This window comes from Martes martes, assembly GCF_963455335.1.
Source record: "Martes martes genome assembly, chromosome: 8".
NCBI lineage: Eukaryota > Metazoa > Chordata > Mammalia > Carnivora > Mustelidae > Martes > Martes martes.
This window is the reverse complement of record NC_137895.1, coordinates 128,556-146,608: the sequence shown is the minus strand read 5'-3', so window position 1 is coordinate 146,608 and position 18,053 is coordinate 128,556. Positions and strand designations below refer to the sequence as shown.

Sequence of the window (18,053 nt, the reverse complement as noted above, 5' to 3'; positions counted from 1 at the left end):
TGGGGAGGGGCCGTCACGCCTTGGCCCCCGTGGCTGCGACTGTTCACAGGGAACTTCACGCACAGGAGCTGAGGAGGCTGACAGGGAGGCGTCTCTTTTGTGGCTCACCCCTGCACCCGGCCAGGGGTCAAGGTGGCTGGACACATCAGACCCCGGAGAGGCGGTGTCAGGGTGCGGCAAGGAGAGGCTGCACCTGCGCTGGTGCTGTGGTGACGGGGTCTACAGGAGCACGGAGAACCCGGGCTGGGATTGCAGGCGTCGCCCGGGCTGTTCTACCAAGCACACGTGCTTTTGTAAGTGAAAACATTCAGGCTAGAGGCAAATTTAAGCTTTAGTCCGTGAAAACATCCCCTTTGCTCCCCCTTCTGGTCACTTGGGGGACAGGTGAGCAGGTGCGCAAGGTGGGGGTGGTGGGGGGAGGGGTCCTCAGCAGGTGCGGCCCGCCTGCCGCTACTCCCGCTGCTCCGGACGTCGCCTCTTCCTTCCCAACGCACCCGGAGGGACACCGCAGCCCCGCTGTGTTTGTTCTGTCCATTGCAAGCGCGGAGAGCCCCTTCCAGAGGAGACCCGGCTGCCGGAGGACGTCGCTCCGGAGGAATGGAAAGCTACCGGTCTGGTGAATGGTGACTCTTACGCTCACAGGGAAAGGGGCTGCTTTTTTAAATCAACAGCAGCAAAGAAGGGAGGGGCAGGGACACCGCAGACAGCATTCGGGGCCACCATGAGTGTGTGTGCGCTCACACGTGTGTGCTAATATGCGTCTCTCCGCACGCATGTGTGTGTGTCTGCAAGTGTGCGCACGTGACTGGATGGGGAGCAGCTGGAACGCTGAGACAAGCATTTCTGCCGCAAAACCATCCCAGCAAGGGGCGCCTGGGCGGCTCAGTGGGTTGAGCCTCCGCCTTCCGCTCAGGTCATGGTTCTGGGGTCCTGGGGTCGAGCCCCGCATCGGGCTCTCTGCTCAGCGGGAAGCCTGCTTCCTCTCTCTCTGCCTGCCTCTCTGCCTACTTATGATCTCTGTCTGTCAAATAAATAAATAAAATCTTAAACAAAACAAAACAACCATCCCAGCAAGACCACAAGGGGGCTGGGAGGATGACAGTCTGCTTCTCCCCAAACCTTGGCTGAGGCGGGTGGGTCTCGACATAGCTGCTCCACTCTCAGCCGACAACGTCCCTGACGTGCTCAGTGACCTGCATCCCCACTCCCCCCGCGGTTATGCTTCTAAAGGACCCACACTCTTCCTTTGTGGTACTTAGCGCGAAATTCTCATTTCTCTTCAAGTATACAATACACACGCGACAACCCAAGTGTGTATCTTTACTGCTTTGTACATACGTACGCACTGTTTCCAGCCTCCAGTCAAGCTAGGAACATTTGTACCCCTAGTGTCCCTTCTCAGGCCATAGCCACACGTTCCCCACCCCCACCCAGGAGGAAGGGGCCCTACTGTGCCCGAATCCCACCTTTCAGAGATCTCAGGGCTGATGCCCATACCCTTTGCTAGACAAGAAGTGCCCCGGGAACAGGGAGGGGCCCCTCTGGTGATCTGGGCCTCAGCGTCAGGCACAGCCCTCTGTGCTGAGCGAACTTCAGCCGGGTGGGTGGCGGGCCCGGAGCGGCCCCTGCCTGCATGGGTGTTAGCGCTGGTGTGGCTCTCGCTGAGCACGTGGGGGTCTGGAGGTCACGCACAGACAGTGGGCCTGCTCCAGATCCTCCGTCCTCCCTCTGGAACCAAGGCCCCTTGAGGTGACTGTGTCCCACCAGCAGAGAAGGGGCAGCCTGCAGGAGAGCACGCCCAGCTCATCTGGGCCCTCCTAACCAGCATCACTGGCTGCAAGGGTCCCCAGGGAAAGCACTGCCCTGGGGGGGCAGCCCCAAGATACAGCAGGATCTGGGGCATGAACAGCGCAGCTCCCGGACCGCCTGTGGACACGGTTGCCGTGCATCCCGTGTCCCACTCCAGCAAGACTTCTTTGGTCTGAAAGTGACAGATAAACCCCCAGCAGTGGCTTAAGCAGGTGGTGTTTATTATATCGTGAGCTCTGGAGCTAGGTGGCTGGGGACATGGGTTTAGCAGCTGCAGGCTGTCTGTTCGGGGCAGTGGGAGCCCCGCACCCTCACTGCCCCAAGAAAGAACGCTGCAGGGAACCTGGCGGACAGCGACTGGCCTTTCATGGACCAGGACTTAGTCCTGTGGCATTCTGGGACCAGTCACTGGATGGAATTGTGACTGGCTCAGACTGGGTCCCGGAGAAGCCATGCCTCCTGCCCAACACTGGGAAAGCGAGGGTCTATTAGCAGGACGTGGATACTGCCCTCAAGCACCCAGACAAGCTCTTCTTGTCCAGCCGGCCGGGAGGGAGCATGGGGACCCGTGTGCACCTGTCACGCGCGTGCACACACGAGGTGACTGCAAGGTCTACACTTCGCTCACGTGGGTACAGGTGGGTGGTCAGAGTCCCCTCTGCAGAGAGCACACCAGCCCCACCAGAGGACGGCCGAGCCAGCACACCGGAGCCGAGGGCTGTCGGGAGGGCAGTGGGGAAGGCCTCAGAGGATATAGGGCCTCTAAGGAGCTTGAACTTAATTCTGAGCACTGAGGGCAGCCCGCAGAGTGTGGAGCAGGGATGGAACCAACCCTGAGCCACGCCTTCGTCTGCTGGGTGGGAAAGCCGGGGGGATGTCTGGGGAGGTGGCAAATGCAGAGCTCTGAAAGGGACAGCGGCAGGGTCTGGGGGAGCTATCTCAGGAGCTTATCTCCCCTTACCCCCACCTGGAATGTGCAAATCGTCATCCACCCTCAGCCCCTCAGACGGGTTTCTGATAAGAGCCTGCCCCCCCACCCCCCACCGCCCCCGTCCTGGTGCCTCCCGGCATGGTCTGTCAGGGAACACCTGGGGCTCACGGGTGCTTGGCAACTTGAAGGTCTCTGTCCACCTTGCCCTCACACCCACCCCACCCTGCTCCTGGCACGCAACAGCACTTACTATGGCTTCCGGGAGGGGACACGCGCACACTCAGGAACCCAGCTTGCACTGACACAGACAATCACAACGGCGGTGGGCAGCTCCCAGAGCCAGGGTGCTTGGGTTCAGGTCCCAGCCCGACCTCTTAACAGCCGGGCGGCCTCAGACAAGTTGCTGAATCTCTCCACGCCTGCTTCCTCATTTGTAACACAGGCAGAACAGCACCTACCTCGGGGGTCATCATAAGGATCAGATGAATTCCCACGCCTGTGAGTATCAGATGGTGTTATTAGGTTACTGGGTACAGAGCCCCTCCGCACACCCACATTGCTGCCACCAACCATCCTGGGTGGGGGAGGCGCCCTGGGCGGGCCTGCCCACACTCTCAGGCCTGGGGCTCTGGGCAGTGGCAGCAGGAAGGCCGTGGGGTGCAGCCAGGCTGACAGCAGATCTGCAGGGCAGGGTCCTCTCCACGGGCCATCTGGCTGGGGCTGAAGGTCACCGAGGAATCGAACTGGGCCTTGAGTAGCTGGAGTTGCTTCAGCGCCTGCATCGCCTCTGGGGCGACCTCAGCCATGCCTCCCAGAAGGTTGTAGTTCTCACCAGGGTCCTCAGACAGGTCAAAGAGCAGCGGGGGCTCGTGGGCAGTCAGCGGGTTAGAGGCATGGCAGGCGGGGTCCGGTGTGGTGTCGCTGTGGATGGAGCCTGGAGAGGGGGGCACGTCTGGGCAAGGGGCAAGAGGGGCTGGGCTCTGGGGCTGCGAGGGGGTCAGCGGGGCTGGGGGAGAGGAAATTACCCTGGGTGAAGAAGTGAGCTTTGTATTTCCCACTCCGCACAGCAAAGACCCCATGGACCTCGTCTGGGTAAGCCGAGTAGAAGAAGAGAGACTGCCGAGGGCTCTGGGGGCAAAGTCAGGGATCACAGGGTGGGCAGGGGGGCCCCCAGCGCTCATGTGCATCTGCCTGGAGCCATCGGCCTTGTGTCAGGCCCTGGACATGGAGCTGCTCCTTACCCACCCAAGAAACCCACTGGCAGCCCCATCTGGATGCCGGTCAACAGAGGCTCTCTGGGCTGGAGCGGGACAGCCAGGGTCCCAGGGTCGTGAGCCTTACCTTGCCTGTGCCCAGCAGCAGGGGGCTGAGGTCAACACCATCCAACGTGACGTTGGGCAGTGGAGCCCCTGTCAGCGTCGCCAGGGTGGGCAGCAGGTCCAGGGAGCTGGCCAGCTCATGGGTCACCCCTGGAGGCAGAAGGCTGTGTGATCACTCCACTGGCCATCGAGGTTGGGGAGGCGGGGCCGAGGGTTTGTGAGGAGAGGGCCTGCGGACTGACCAGGAGCGATGTGGCCTGGCCAGAAGGCCAAGGCAGGCTCTCGGACACCCCCCTCAAAGGTGGTTCCCTTTCCACAACGAAGAGGGCCAGAGCAGCCGCCATGGGACATCCTCATGGTCTCAGGCCTGCGACATACAAGGAAGCTGTCAGTGGTGCTCAGGGTGACCCCAGAGTTCCATGCTGTGCACAGAAGTGGCCAGCACACACCCGTCCCCTCTGTGTCCTAGATCAGTGCCTCCACACACCTGTGGCCCCCAGCCTCCCACATGCCCCATGGGTCACCGTAACACAGCCAGCATCCCCTCGGACACCCTTAGCCATACGTCCTCAGCCAGTGGTCAGGATGGGGAGGCCCCAGGGACCCGGTGGTGAGGCGTCAGCCAGCACGTCCCCACCCCCTGCCACAGCAAACCCGTTGTCTGCAGTGAAGATAACCAGCGTCTCTCCGAGCAGCCCCAGGTCCCCCACGGCTGTCATCAGGGCCCCCACAGCTGCGTCCAGCTCCATCAGGGAGTCCCCAAATGGCCCCCGGCCCGAGTGCCCGGAGAAGCTCTGCCCGCTGAACTGGGGGTAGTGGGTGTGCTGTGGGTGGAGACAGGAGTCAGCGCAGGCTAGGAGTCAAGGGCAGCTCAGGGGACAAGGCCACGGTCACTCACGTGAGAGGCGTAGTACAGGAAAAATGGCCGGCCCTGGCGCTGGGCGTCAGCCATGAGGTCACGGGCGAAAGCCACGTAGCGGGCCTCCAGTCCAGGTAGCCAGGGGGGCTGTGCTTCCACGGACAGGTTGGCCAACAGCGGGATAGGGACCAGGCCCTGGTCACAGCTGCCATCACAGGGGGTGGACGGCGGAAAGCAGGTCAGGTTCTGGCAAGGGCCCTGGCGGAGCAGGTCCATTCAGGAGTCTGGGCTGTGGGGTGGGGCTCAAGGGGTCAAGGGGAAGGGGACTGGCGGGGGGTGGGGAGGAGGGTGGTTGAGGGCCCTGGAGGTTCCTACCTGGTCGTGGGAGTACGGGATGCCCAGGAACCGATGGAAGCCCTGGTGGGGGGGCAGAAAGGCCCCCTCAGGCCCCACCCCAAGGTGCCACTTGCCAGCTATCCCTGTGAGGTAGCCTCGGGCACCCAGGACCTCAGCCAGGGTCACCTCCTCCAGAGGCAGGCCCCCTCGGGAGCTGGGCTCCAGAACTCCAGGGTACAGGCCCATCCGGACTGGGAGTCGGCCGGTCAGGAGCGCAGCCCTACAGGGCAAGTCAGAGTCCGTGAGACAGAGGGAAACTTAGGGTGAAGTGGACACACGGAGGAGGGATGAGAGGGGAGGACGACAGAGAAATGTGAGCTTCTCCAAAGAGACAGAGCCCTCTGCGCCCCCGGCTGGAGCCCAGAGTGAATCTGGGAGATGCGGGATGGGCTCCCTGCCCCCTCACTTACCGGGAGGGTGTGCACAGAGAAGTGGGCACATAGAAATCGGTGAAGCGCAGCCCGCCTGCGGCCAGCTGGTCCAGGTTGGGGGTGGTGGAGCTGGGGTGCCCATAGGAGCCCAGGTCCCCATAGCCCAGGTCATCAGCAAAGATCAGCATGATGTTAGGTGGGCCAGCAGTGGCCAGGCCTATGGCCAAGGCCAGAGCAAGAGCCCACAGCGCCACCATGGCACACAGCAAGGACGGGACTGTCACAAGAGACCCTTGGGAGAGAAAGTAAACTGGCTCCAGCACGCTCTACCCCAGAGACCCCAGATCCAAGCACTATCTTCCTCTGAGACCCCAAATCCAGATACCACCTCTCCCCGGAAACCCCAAAGCCAGACGCTACCTCTCCTGAGACCCCAGACCCAGGTGCTACCTCACCCCCGAGACCCCCAGATCCAGGCGCTACCTCTCCCCGGAGACCCCAGATCCAGACACTACCTCCCCTGAGACCCCCAGATCCAGGCACCACCTCTCCCCTGAGACCCCCAGATCCAGACTCTACCTCTCCCCGGAGACCCCAGATCCAGGCACCACCTCTCCCCGGAGACCCCCAGACCCGGGCACTACCTTTCCCCCGAGACCCCCAGACTCAGGCACTACCTCTCCCCTGAGACCCCAAATCCAGGCACTATCCTCCTCTGAGACCCCAGGCACTCCCTCTCCCCCGAGACACCAGACCCAGGCACTACCCCCTTCTTGAGGCCCCAGATCCAAATACTCCCCGACCCAGACAACCCCTTCCTGAAGTCCCAGCGGACCTCCGGAGACCCCTGACCCCAACAGAACCCAGGAGACCGTAGCCTGGGATATAACTCCCTGGAGACCCCCGGGGACCAGGACACCTGACTCTCGGGCGATCTGACCCTCTTCACCTAAAGGCTGCGGCTCAGGCTCGTGGTCAGGGACAGAAGTCACATGACACTGACCCCGGGTCCGGCGCGGCTGGACGAGGCCAGTACCGGGCCGAGGAGGGGCGGGTCCCGACAGCGGACAGCGGTGCCCTCCGCGGGCGCTTCCGCCTCGGCCCCGCCCCGCCCCCGTCCCCGCCCTGCGGTCCCGTGACCCTCCGCGCGCGGCGGGCCGGGGCGGGGCTCGAGGGGGCGGGGCCTCGAGGGGGCGGGGCCTGCTTGGGCCGGGACTGGGTCGGTGTTGCGCTTGGGGGCGCTGGGCGCCGGGCGCGGGGCGCGGGGCGCGGGGCTGCTTGCGCTCGGCCCCCTTCGCGCCCCGAGGCCGTTGGCGGGGCTGGAGCGGCCCGGCTGGAGCGGCGCGCGGGGTCGGGCGGGGCCCCCACGCCTCGGGCTGGGATACTCGGTGCTCTTGGAAAGGCCCTGAGCGCGGGGGGGGTGTGGGCACCGCTGGATGAGCCGCGCGGAGCCAAGCGGTGGAGCCCGCCGACGGCTTTTCCCCCAACGTTACTTCCGGCGAGAGAGCCAATTCTTTCTAACCCTTCCCCTCCGTGCGTGCGCGTCTGGGTGTCTGGGGTCTGGCCTGCCTTGGGGTTACCCAGTGGGAAGAACCCCCCGGCAGGAGAGGAGTAGGCTCTGGCTCCATCACCGGATAATCTTGCGCAGGTGACTTCACTTCTGTGGTCCCCAGTTGGGTCAGCCGTCTCGGAGTCAGAGGGAGTGCCCAGGAGGAAGGTTAGGTGGGTGTTTCGCTCTGCAGTAACTGGGGCCCCCAGCCCGCAGCTCAGCTCCCCAGGGCAGCTCCCTCCACCCCAGGAAACTCCCCAGGGCAGCTTTCTGGCCTCAGTTTCCCCCGCAAGCTCAGGGCATCCCTCTGGGACCTCTGACCTCAGGAAGACCAGGACCTGGGTTTCTGGTTGGGGAGGCTCCTGACCCTGGAACCGACGGGAGAGTGGACAGCGCCCTGAATGGTCTCTGGGAACAAGGGTTGGGGAACAGGACAGGCTTCCACTGAAGCCCCACCCCAGCTGGGGAGCTGGCATTTTCCTGATGAACCATGAAAGCTCAAGAAAAGGGGGAGTGTGGGGGAGCAAAATTTGAAGGGCAGGAACTCTCAGAGATGGGGCTCGGGGTTGTGGTCAAGGCTTGCTGCTGACCTTGTGGGGAAGGGAAGGGTCCGGTCTCTGGCAACCCAACCCCTTGGTGGCACGTTCCAGGGTGGTTTCTGGGCCTTTGCGTGGGAGCGGTATGGGGCTGAGTGGCCAGGACAGGAAGTTTTTCGGTGGCCCAGAAATCTTTGAACCTGTAATTGGAGCTATCACAGCTGGTCGGCGCTGTGAATTGGAGTTTAAAAGGAGTTAACCAAAAGCACTTTCTTCCCTTTCAGCCACAAGCTGGAAACTACCCCAGGCAGCCAAGGACCTGCCCTGATTCTTGGGCAGAGCCTGCCTGCGGTTGTAATGTTATGCAAATGGTTGGCATCTCCCCCTGCGGTTCCTGAAGGCTGCTCAGGTGTGTGCACACGGGACCGCTGCGCCAGCCTGGCCCTGACCTCTAGGTGGGGGGAGGGTCTGTGTGCTGCCAGCTATGTTTGTTCAAAGCCAAGCCTCTGCAGGCGTCTGAGTCTTTTGGAGACGTGAGTTCTTTTTTGGCGTCGTTGCAGGAGCTGGCAGGAGGGTCAGCTTGGGATAGAGGCCTGATGGGAGGCAGCCTGCCAGCCCGCATGATGTGGCTCTGGACGCCTGGGACATTGCTAATTTGGAACTGACGCCCACAGTTAGGAGAGGGGCCTTGCAATGAGTGGTGCTGGTCTTGTTTTTCTGTCCCTGGGACAAAGGAGGAGAGGCCTCCGTCTCTTGGGCCTGTGTGGGGTGGGTGGGGTGGGTGAGTGGCTTCAGTGAGAACGAGAAGGGATTCTGCGGTGGTTCCTGGGGCTGGCTGATGTGGGGACCCAGGACATCAGAAGCCATCTGCGGAGGCCTCCTCTCCGGCTCCGTCCTTGTTGCCCTCAGCAACCACTGTTCCTGTTCTGGCCCACCCGGGTGGGATTTCCTCCCCTGCAGCCACCTTGATGTGGTGTGGTTGGCCCCAGTTCCAGAAGGGCACAACGGGTGGGTGCATGTCTCAACCAAGGGAGGGAGGTTTCCTTGACTAAACTTTAGTCAGGCTCCTGAACCTGCTCCTAGGCCCACCTGTGCACCACCTTGTAAATCCCAGTTTTAGCAAAAGCGCTTCCCCTCGGTATCTGATGAGGTTGTTCTTCTTCAAGATTTTATCTATTTATTTGAGAGAGAGAGCACACGGGGTGGAGGGGGAGCAGAGGGAGAAGCAGGGAGCCCGACATAGGGCTCCATCCCAGGACCCCGAGGTCATGTCCTGAGTGGAAGGCATCTGGATGCTTAACTGACTGAGCCCCCCAGGGGCCCCTCTGATCAGGTTCTCTATCCCCCCACCACCCCTGCTGATGTCTGATCACCTGACCTGTCCTTGGCCAGAATCCTGGCAGGTTGGTTGAGCCAGAAGCCCCCTCACCCCTGATGGTTTTTTCCCGTGAAGCAGTCAGGCATTCCCACTGACCCCCACTTGCAGCTTGGCTATTGTAGGTCAAGTTTTCCTGGACCCTCCTAGGGTCCCTGTCTGGGTCTGAAAATTAAACTGATAAAGATTAACAGGAGAAAGCCCATGCATTTGTTTAATTCTATAAGCTTCACCTGACATGCGAGCCTTCGTAAGGAAATGACGGAGAAACAGTTAAACCTGCGTATTTTATGCTTGGTTGGATGGGGCTGGACAGCTGTGGGAGATTGTGGCAGGTTGAGGTGTACGAGGCTGGTGAAGTGAGCTGGGGGAGCCAGTTAGTCGGGCTTCTTCCCTTTGTCTCTGGCACAAGGCTGTTCCTGTTCTCTGGGGACAGGGAGGGCGCCTCTCACAGGAGGGACAAGGGTGGGGGAGGCTAGAGTGACCTCCCTGCTTCTGCCGTTTGCTCAGACCCCTTCAGCTTGAGCTATGCAGCGTGCAAGGCGTTATAGCTGGGGGGGGCATGTTCTGAACCCCATTATTAGAGGGTCCCTCTTACCCATGCTGCCACCAGGCCTGAGCCCCCACCACAAAATTCCATCGCAGTGGTCTGTGTACCTACCGCGATGGTCCTGAATAACGTGTGCTTACTGTCTTCACTGCTTAAATGTGTCCTTTCTAAAAAATTCTGCTGAGCTGACATACAGTGTCACGTTAGTCCCCGGGGCACCAAGTCACAGGCCAGCAGTTTCACACTTTCCTCACTGCTCGTGTGGTCAGTGGCCTCCCAGCCCCCACCACCTAGCTCATCCCCACCCCCTCTGGTAACCATCTGGTGGTTCTCTGTTGTTAGGAGTCTGTTTCTTGGTTTGTCTCTTTTTTCTTTTGTTTATTTGTTTTGTTTCTTAAATTCTGCATATGAGTGAGTTCATAGATTTATCTTTTCCTGACTTATTTTACTTAGCACTGTAATATGTCGCTCCATCCATGTCATTGCAAGTGGCCAGATTCCATTCTTTTGGATGGCTGAGTGATATTCCATTGTAGATACACACCACTTCTCCTTGACCTGCTCATCAGCCGATGGACATTTGGGCCGCTTCCGTAATTTGGCTATTGTAAATAATGTTGCAATAAACACAGGGTGCATATGTCTTTTTGGATTAATGTTCTCATATTCTTAGGGCAAACATACAGTAGTGGAGTTACTGGATCATAGGGTAGCTCTATTGTTAGCCTTTTGCGGACTCTCTGTTCTGTTTTGTAGAGTGGTTGCTTTCCCACCAACTACCTTACCATTTTAACAAGTGTCGGGAATAATTCTTTCTTTAACAAGGTGCTGACTGGGAGGTTCTCGTGGCATCCATTGGAAAGGAGAGGGCGATGGGAAGGCTCCCAGAAAGGGTGCAGTTCTGAGCCGATGGGAGGTTTACTGCCCTGGAGTGCCGTGGCTGGCGTGCAGTGGTGTGCCTCTGGGTCTGCTGTCCCTCTGCCCCCTGCCCCACTCACTGCAGATCAGGGGGTACCCTCTGGCCCCAGGCCTGTGAGCTTGCCCTTCCCTTCCTGAAATTCTGGACCTTACATCAGCCTTGGCTGGCTCCCCACCTCCTTCAGGTCCATTGGGATGTCACTGTCTCAGTGAGGCCTTCCCTGGTGTCCAAGCGCCCTCTCCCACTCTCTGCCCAGTTGTGAGCTGTTGCCCTTAGTTGACATAAGCGAGGCTTAGCCTTGGCTGGCATGTGGCAAGTCTGTATTATTATTCTTACCATTATTGTCGTCATACGGTGGTGCCCGGGCACGACCATGAGGAGTTCCAGACAGGGACAGTTTTCCACAGGGGGCTGGGGAAGATAGGGCTCACCTGGGTGACAGCAAGGTGGAGAGATGAAGACAACCTGTCAACTGAGTTACCAGCAGTGGGGAGGTCTGTCAAGTTTTATTCAGTCTTGCATGCAAGGGGAAAGCCTCCGAGAGACTACCTCAAAGATTCATCCAGGGCAGGAAAGAGAATCACTGTTAGTCTAGATACAAAACAACCTCTGGTTACAGATCACTTTCCTGTGAGTGACACTCAGCTGGGCTGGTGACTGGTTCCCAAAACAGATTATGCCATCATTAAAGTTCACCAGATCATTGCCTGTGCAATTTCATCAGGAATGCTAATTTCTGAAGCTCTGCCCAGACCAGCTGGGGGACAGCTTTTCCTTTCCAGTGCTTTCAAGGAACTGGATGGAGCTCGGACTGAGCATCTTCTCAAGGAGATCCAGTATTTAGCAGCAGACTCTGGACTCCATGTGTGTGGCTGCCAGGACCCCCTCCTGCAGAGCCTGGTGCAGGTCTGGACTCGGGGGCTGGGGTCAGCTGTTAGTGCATGGGTCCCAGGGCTTGAGGAATGTAAGGCTGTGGTGTAAGCTCCTCCGGGGGTGACAGTCTAGCCTTCCAGGTCAAGACAGGGGCACTTTAATGTAAACGGAGAAGAGAAGACTTAGACATCAAGGGAATTGCACCATTTTGCACATCTCCTTCAGCAAAGTCCTGAGGATGGATATTGGAGGAAGATGACCCTAAATCAGGTGAAACTGATTGAGCATACTTCTGGATCTGAGGGACTGGGATGGTGTTGACCGAGGACTGGCAATTAAAACGAGGGCTCACAACAGCCCCTGTGATGAAGCTGAGATGCTGAAAAGTCCTTGGCTTAGTGGTGTTGAAAAACAAAATTCAACTGAATAAATGTAAAGATCTAATTAGCTTTATTCAGTGATTCTTGGATCAGGCAGCATCCCATCCAGTAAGGAGAAGGGAGCTCCAAGGAGTTGTACAAAATGGGAGGATTTTAGAGGCAGAAGAAAGGGGACAAGGAAGTTAAAAGAGTGGATTGCTTCAGGCAAGGTCACCTTTCTTTAGGGAAGGCAGGGGTCTCATCACACAGATGACCTCACTGGGCTGACCAGGAAATTCCAGACTGACTGGCTGAAATTCCACTACTGGGAGAGGCTGAAACTGCAGTTAGGTTAGGTTCTAAGTCTTGGGGGGCGTAGCAAAAGTGACTACATTTTGGAGCCTGTCGTTTCTTTCTAGCGGTGGAGAAAAAGACATCCAAAGACTGAGACATGAAGATACTGTGCCTCACCTGCTCAGTTGTCCCCCACGTGTCCTCTAAGAGGGCCTGGAGGACATCCCCTCACCAAGATAATAAAGGCTGTAGTTTGGAGAAGGGAGGGGAGCAGCAGCACCCCGAGAGGCTCTGGGGAGGCTGCTGTAGGGTGGAGGTGAAACAAAATGAGGAGATAATGGGGTGGCAGGCGGCTAGGCAGGTGTGGTCATCATGATGGTCAAACACAGTGGTGTGGACTCAGAGACCACTGCATTGGCTCACTGGCCACGGAGTCAGCCTCCAGGACACATAGGGGAGTGCCAGTGGAGGCTTGGGTGGTGCTGGAAGACCCTGGGTCTCAGGAACTGGCCTGGACTTGACTCACAATGCAGGAAAGTCGCTCCAGCTCCTCTTCCGATTCCTGGACGTGAGTCATTCCCAGCCCCCCAGCCCTGTGCCAGAGGGAAAGACCTGGCGGAAACACCGAAGGCCAAGTCTTCCCTGTGGCCTCCCCTGCAGGGAGGTGCAGACTTCGCCAGGATTGCTAGGCACTGGGTGGGGCGGGGGGGTGGGGGAGGCACTTGAAGCTTTCAGGGATTGTCGGGTACTGGTTTTGAGCTAAAGCCATTCCCCGGACATAAGTCCATCTCACGGTGGACACAGTGGCTATGCAAATTTATCTTGTATTAATTTCCCCAGTTGTCAAGATGTATTGAGCAGCCAATGCAACACTATTTGCTGGTCCAGGCAAGGACTTCCAAGGCAGGCCCAGTGAGGCCTCTAGATCACCACTCGAGTATCAGCTGAGGAAATACCAGCTACTTTGACAGCTAAACCCCCGAATCTCAGGAACTTAATACAACAGATTTTATTTCTTGTTTTCAGAAAGTCCAGTTTGCAACATTGGCAGGGATGGGGGGGGCGGGGCTCTCTTCTCCATACAGTCATTTAGGGACCAGGACAAAGGAAGTGCTGCTGTTCTCAACATACAGATTTAAAGTCATCCAGGATACCTACATCCAGCAAGCAGAAGGGTGAAGAGAGAGCATGCAGGCTTGAGCAGGAGGCCTTTATGGGTTAGGGTTAGAGTAGCACATATCATTTCTACCCACATGAGTTCCAGAACTCTGTGACATGACCCTACCTAGATGCAAAAGGGGTTGAGAGGTGTGGCCTATTGGGGCCAGCAGTTGGGGCACCAGCTTTCCAACACCTCAGTTTGTCAACTGTGGCAGAAGAGTAACTCCCTAGAGAACCGGTTCTATGGTATTGCTGGGGGCGGGGTGCATTTCTAGAAGCTCAGAGTAGATGCTTCTCTTTCAGTCCTTCCAATGACTTTGTAGGCACTAATCCTGGTGTATTAAATCCCCTTTTGGTCAAATTAGCTATGCATGATTCTGTAATCTATATCCAAACTCTAGCTTTTGCATTCAGTGAGATGAGAGGTTGGGGAACTGGGGGGCCTGTGTGTGAGGGATCACTTGGAGGGACATGGGTGATGTCAGAACTTGAGGTGTCAAAATCCTGGGATGCTTCAGTGGCTTAGTCAGTTAAGCATCTGACTCTTGATTTCAGGGTAATGAGTTCAAGTTCCTAGTTGGGCTCCACACCCAGTGCGGAGCCTGCTTAAAAAAAAAAAAAAAAAAAGATGCCAAAATCCTAAGTGAATGAGACGATGTAGGTGACCAGTTGGGACCCATTGGTACAGTGTCATATTCCTAGTACCTCATATTTTGGGGTCTGTTTGTGTGTGTATAGGTCTATAATAAACATTTTAAAATGTAGAATGTCCTTCTGTTATTTATGCATTCATTTAACATCTGTCCAGCAAACAATCATTAAACACTTATGTGTGCTGACTGCTGTGGTTGAATAAGAAAAGCATTTCTGGGGCACCTGGGTGGCTCAGTGGGTTAAAGCCTCTGCCTTCGGCTCAGGTCATGATCTCAGGTCCTGGGATCGAGCCCCATATCAGGCTCTCTGCTCAGCAGGGAGCCTGCTTCTCTCCCTCTCTCTGCCTGCCTCTCTGCCTACTTGTGATCTCTGTCAAATAAATAAACAAAATCTTAAAAAAAAAAAAAGAAAAGCATTTCTGAGGCACCTGACTCAGTAGGCAGAACATGCACTTTGATCTCGGGGTTGTGAGTGCAAGACCCACACTGGGTATAAAGATTACTTTAAAAAGTTAGAAAAAAAAGAAAAAGAAAAAGATTTTCAACAGCATAACCCAATGCAAAACACTTGGAAATGTTCACTAGAATATAATTTGCCTTCTTTTAAATGTGTGTAGCTGAGCTTGAAAGAAAGCAAGGGATATCCCCAGAGACACTAAATGAAATGGAAACTAAAAGCAAGAGGGTAAGAAAGCAAGTTATCAGGGACAGTCTCAGGATTTTTAAAGACCCATAACTTCAGTGATGGGCTAGAAAGACTAGAAAGAAAAATTGATTTTTAAAAAAGAGAAAAGATATTATGATGATCTCACCACAAGATGCAAATACAATCTCTCCTCAGAATTCATAAGCATAGACTTACCTTCAAATGGGTGTGGGTTTTAAATATATATTACCTGGGTGGTTTGGAATTGAGTTGAAGTGGTTGTAGGTGGGCAGCACGGGGGCATCTAGCAGGAGCAAATGCAAATGATCTCTGGAGGACCACAGTCTTAACTCAGTTTCTCCAGGTTCTCACAGATTGGGTTAGCCAAGCATGAGGTCACAATCTGAAATCACAAACCATGTAAGTATGCTAAAAATGTTCACAGAGATAAAAGATGCAATTGGAAACCTGGACAAGAGATGAGAAATGATCAGAAAGGATCTGGAAAAAAAAAAAAAAGGAAAGACTCTGATAGACTTGAAAATGAACAAAGTATAATTTTATTTTTTTAAAGGTTTATGTATTTATTTGCGAGAGAGAGAGAAAGGGAGGGAGAGGCAGAGAGGGAGAGAGAGAGAACAAGCAGGGGGAGTAGCAGAGGGAGAGAGAGAATCTCAAGCAGACTCCCCATTGAGTGCAGAGCCTGGTGCAGGGCTGGATCCCAGGACCCTAAGATCACAACCTGAGCAGAAATCAAGAGTCAGACATTTCATTGACTGAGCCACCCAGGTGCCCCCAAAAATACAACTTTAGAAAACAAAAATAAAATTGAAATTTCAGTAGGCAGATTAAACAGCAAACTAGACACAGCTGAGAATTATTGAATAGGAAGATGGCCCTACAGGGACACCTGGGTGGCTCATTCAGGTAAGAGTTTGCCTTCAGAGAGACCTGATCCTGAGATCAGGTCATGATCTTAGGGTCCTGGATCAAGCCCTGCATTGGGCTCCCTGCTCAGTGGGGAGCCTGCCTCTCCCTCTCACTCTGCCCCTCCCCTTGCCTGTTCTTAGGCTCTCGCTCTCTCTCTCAAACAAATAAAATCTTAAAAAAAGAAAAAAAGAAGATGGGTCTGCAGAAATTACCCAGAATGCAAAACAGACTGGGAGATGAGAATATTTTAGAATGAGAGGGTCCAACATATTTAAAAATTTTTAAATCTTTAAAAAATTTCATACCTTATAATGTCATTAAATGTATTCACAACGTTGTAGAACCATTACCATTATCCATTTCCAAAACTTTTCATCATACAAAACAGAAACTCTGTACCCATGAAATAATAGCCACCTATTCCCTCCTCTCCCAGCCCCAGAAATATCTCATACAAGTTGATCATACATTTGCCCTTTTGTGAATCGGTTATTTCACTTCACCTAATGTTTTCAAGGCTCATCCATGAGATCTAACATATTTTTACAGAGGATACTGAGGAGATACAACATTTAAAAAGATGATAGCTGGGAAGTTCCAGATTCGATGAAAGACGTAGGCCCTAAGACCCAGGAGTCATAACAAACTCCAAACAGGACAACTAAAACCAAAACAGCACCTAAATGTAAATTGAAATTGAATCATATTAAAGACGACAGGCTCTTAAAAGCATCCAGAAAGAACAAATTACCTACAGAAAGAATAACAACTTAACAGCATTTATTTCAATGTCAGCAGTAGAGCCCAGATGACAATAGAATCGTAAGTTAAAAATGTGGAGTGTAAATAACTGTTAATCTAGAATTGTATACATAGGTTGACAGAGATTGCTAGCTGCCTATTCTAATATCCATCATACTTTCTTCCTTATTAACAGAGCCCTGATTTTGATGTGGGGGCGGGCAGTCATGTGTTCACCTAAGAAAGAACTTCATTTCCTAAGTGCGCTTGCAGCCAGACTCAGTTCTGACCAATGAAATAAAGCCGAGTTATTGAGTAGGGTTTCAAAAAAAAAATCCTTAAGGAGGTCAGACATCTGTTCATGATGAAAAACTCTCTGCAGATGACAACTAGAAGAGGACCTTTTAAATCTAGTAAAGGCCATCTACCAAAAAACCTTCACGTAATATCATACTTAATGGTGAAATATCAGATACTTTCCTCCCATGACTGAGAGCAAAGCCAGGCTGCTTGCTCTGACTACTTCTATATGACACTGTATTGGTGGTCCCAGCCATTGGAATAAGGCAAGAAAAATAAATAAAATGGAGAAAATTCAAAAGAAATAAGTATTTTGTTATTTGCTGATGACCTGATTATGTAGAAAATCCTGAGGAACCTATAAAAATGCTACTAGAACTAAGTGAATTTAACAAGTTTACAGGTTACAAAGTTTATATACAAAAATACATACCTTTTTTGTAGACAACTTTTTTTTTTTGGCTAGTATACTGGATATACTATACTAACAACAAACAATTATAAAATGAATTTAGGGGTGCTTGGGGGGGCTCAGTTGTTAAGCGTCTGCCTTCAGCTCAGTCATGATCCCGGGGTCCTGGGAACGAGCCCCACATCAGGCTCCCTGCTCAGCGGGGAGTCTGCTTCTCCCTCTCCGACTCCCCCTGCTTGTGTTCCCTCTCTCACTGTGTCTCTCTCTCTATCAAATAAATAAATAAAATCTTAAAAAAAAAAAAAGGAAATGAACAAAGAAAAAAGAGACCAATAAAAAACCAGTACTAACTGTAGAGAACAAACTGATGGTTCTAGTAGGGAGGGGTGTGGGGGGATGGGTGAAATAGGTGAAGGGGATTAAGAGTGCACTTATCACAATGAGCACTGAGTAAGGTATAGAGTTGTTGAATCACTGTATTATTGTACACATGAAATTAATATAACATTACATGTTAAAAATAATAAAAAATGAAATTAAATTTTCCCTTGCAATAATGTGAAATAACAAAATTCTTAGGCATAAATTTAACAAAAATGTGTAAGAATTCTACACTGAAAACTACTAAGCCTTGCTGAAATAAATTAAGGAAGACCAAAATAAATGAAGAGATTTACCATGATCACACATTGGATGATCCAATATTGTTGAGAATCCATTCTTTCTAGATATACTTATAGATATAATTCAGTATCAATAAAATTCCCATCGGGTTTTTTTTTTTTTTTTAAAGATTTTATTTATTTGACAGAGAGAGAGTACGCAGAGAGGCAGGCAGAGAGAGAGGAGGAAGCAGGCTCCCCGCTGAGCAGAGAGCCTGATGCGGGGCTCGATCCCAGGACCCTGAGATCATGACCTGAGCCGAAGGCAGAGGCTTAACCCACTGAGCCACCCAGGTGCCCCCCCATCGGGTTTTTAAAAAAATTTGTAGAAACTGACAAACTGATTCTAAACTTTATACGGAAATGAAAATGACCTAAAATAGCCAACAAGATTACAGAAACACAAAG

General features: G+C 53.9%; 1 protein-coding gene across 2 annotated transcripts; it reads right to left on the bottom strand.

The window, feature by feature from the left end:
- Positions 1-3,239: 3,239 nt before the first annotated feature.
- On the bottom strand, positions 3,240-6,801 carry ARSA (arylsulfatase A). 2 transcript variants are annotated; one of them, XM_080811956.1, is made up of 9 exons: positions 6,635-6,801; positions 5,725-5,977; positions 5,294-5,534; positions 4,958-5,176; positions 4,714-4,883; positions 4,302-4,426; positions 4,082-4,209; positions 3,766-3,868; positions 3,240-3,674 (listed from the first exon to the last, which is right to left on the bottom strand). In XM_080811956.1, exons 2-9 carry the CDS (start codon positions 5,940-5,942, stop codon positions 3,355-3,357), a joined length of 1,524 nt encoding a protein of 507 aa, XP_080668082.1. In that variant the 5' UTR covers positions 5,943-5,977; positions 6,635-6,801; the 3' UTR covers positions 3,240-3,354. The 2 variants fall into 2 exon arrangements, with proteins under 2 accessions (XP_080668082.1, XP_080668083.1); XM_080811957.1 differs by having other exon boundaries at positions 6,605-6,779.
- Between the last annotated feature and the right edge of the window lie 11,252 nt (positions 6,802-18,053).

Coding starts and splice junctions, on each gene's coding strand:
- ARSA (XM_080811956.1), bottom strand. CDS start 5,942: ATGGTGGCGCTGTGGGCTCTTGCTCTGGCCTTGGCCATAGGCCTGGCC. Junction 5,535..5,724: donor TCTCTGTGCACACCCTCCCG/GTAAGTGAGGGG, acceptor CTTGCCCTGTAG/GGCTGCGCTCCTGACCGGCC. Junction 3,675..3,765: donor AGCTCACTTCTTCACCCAGG/GTAATTTCCTCT, acceptor CCCCCTCTCCAG/GCTCCATCCACAGCGACACC.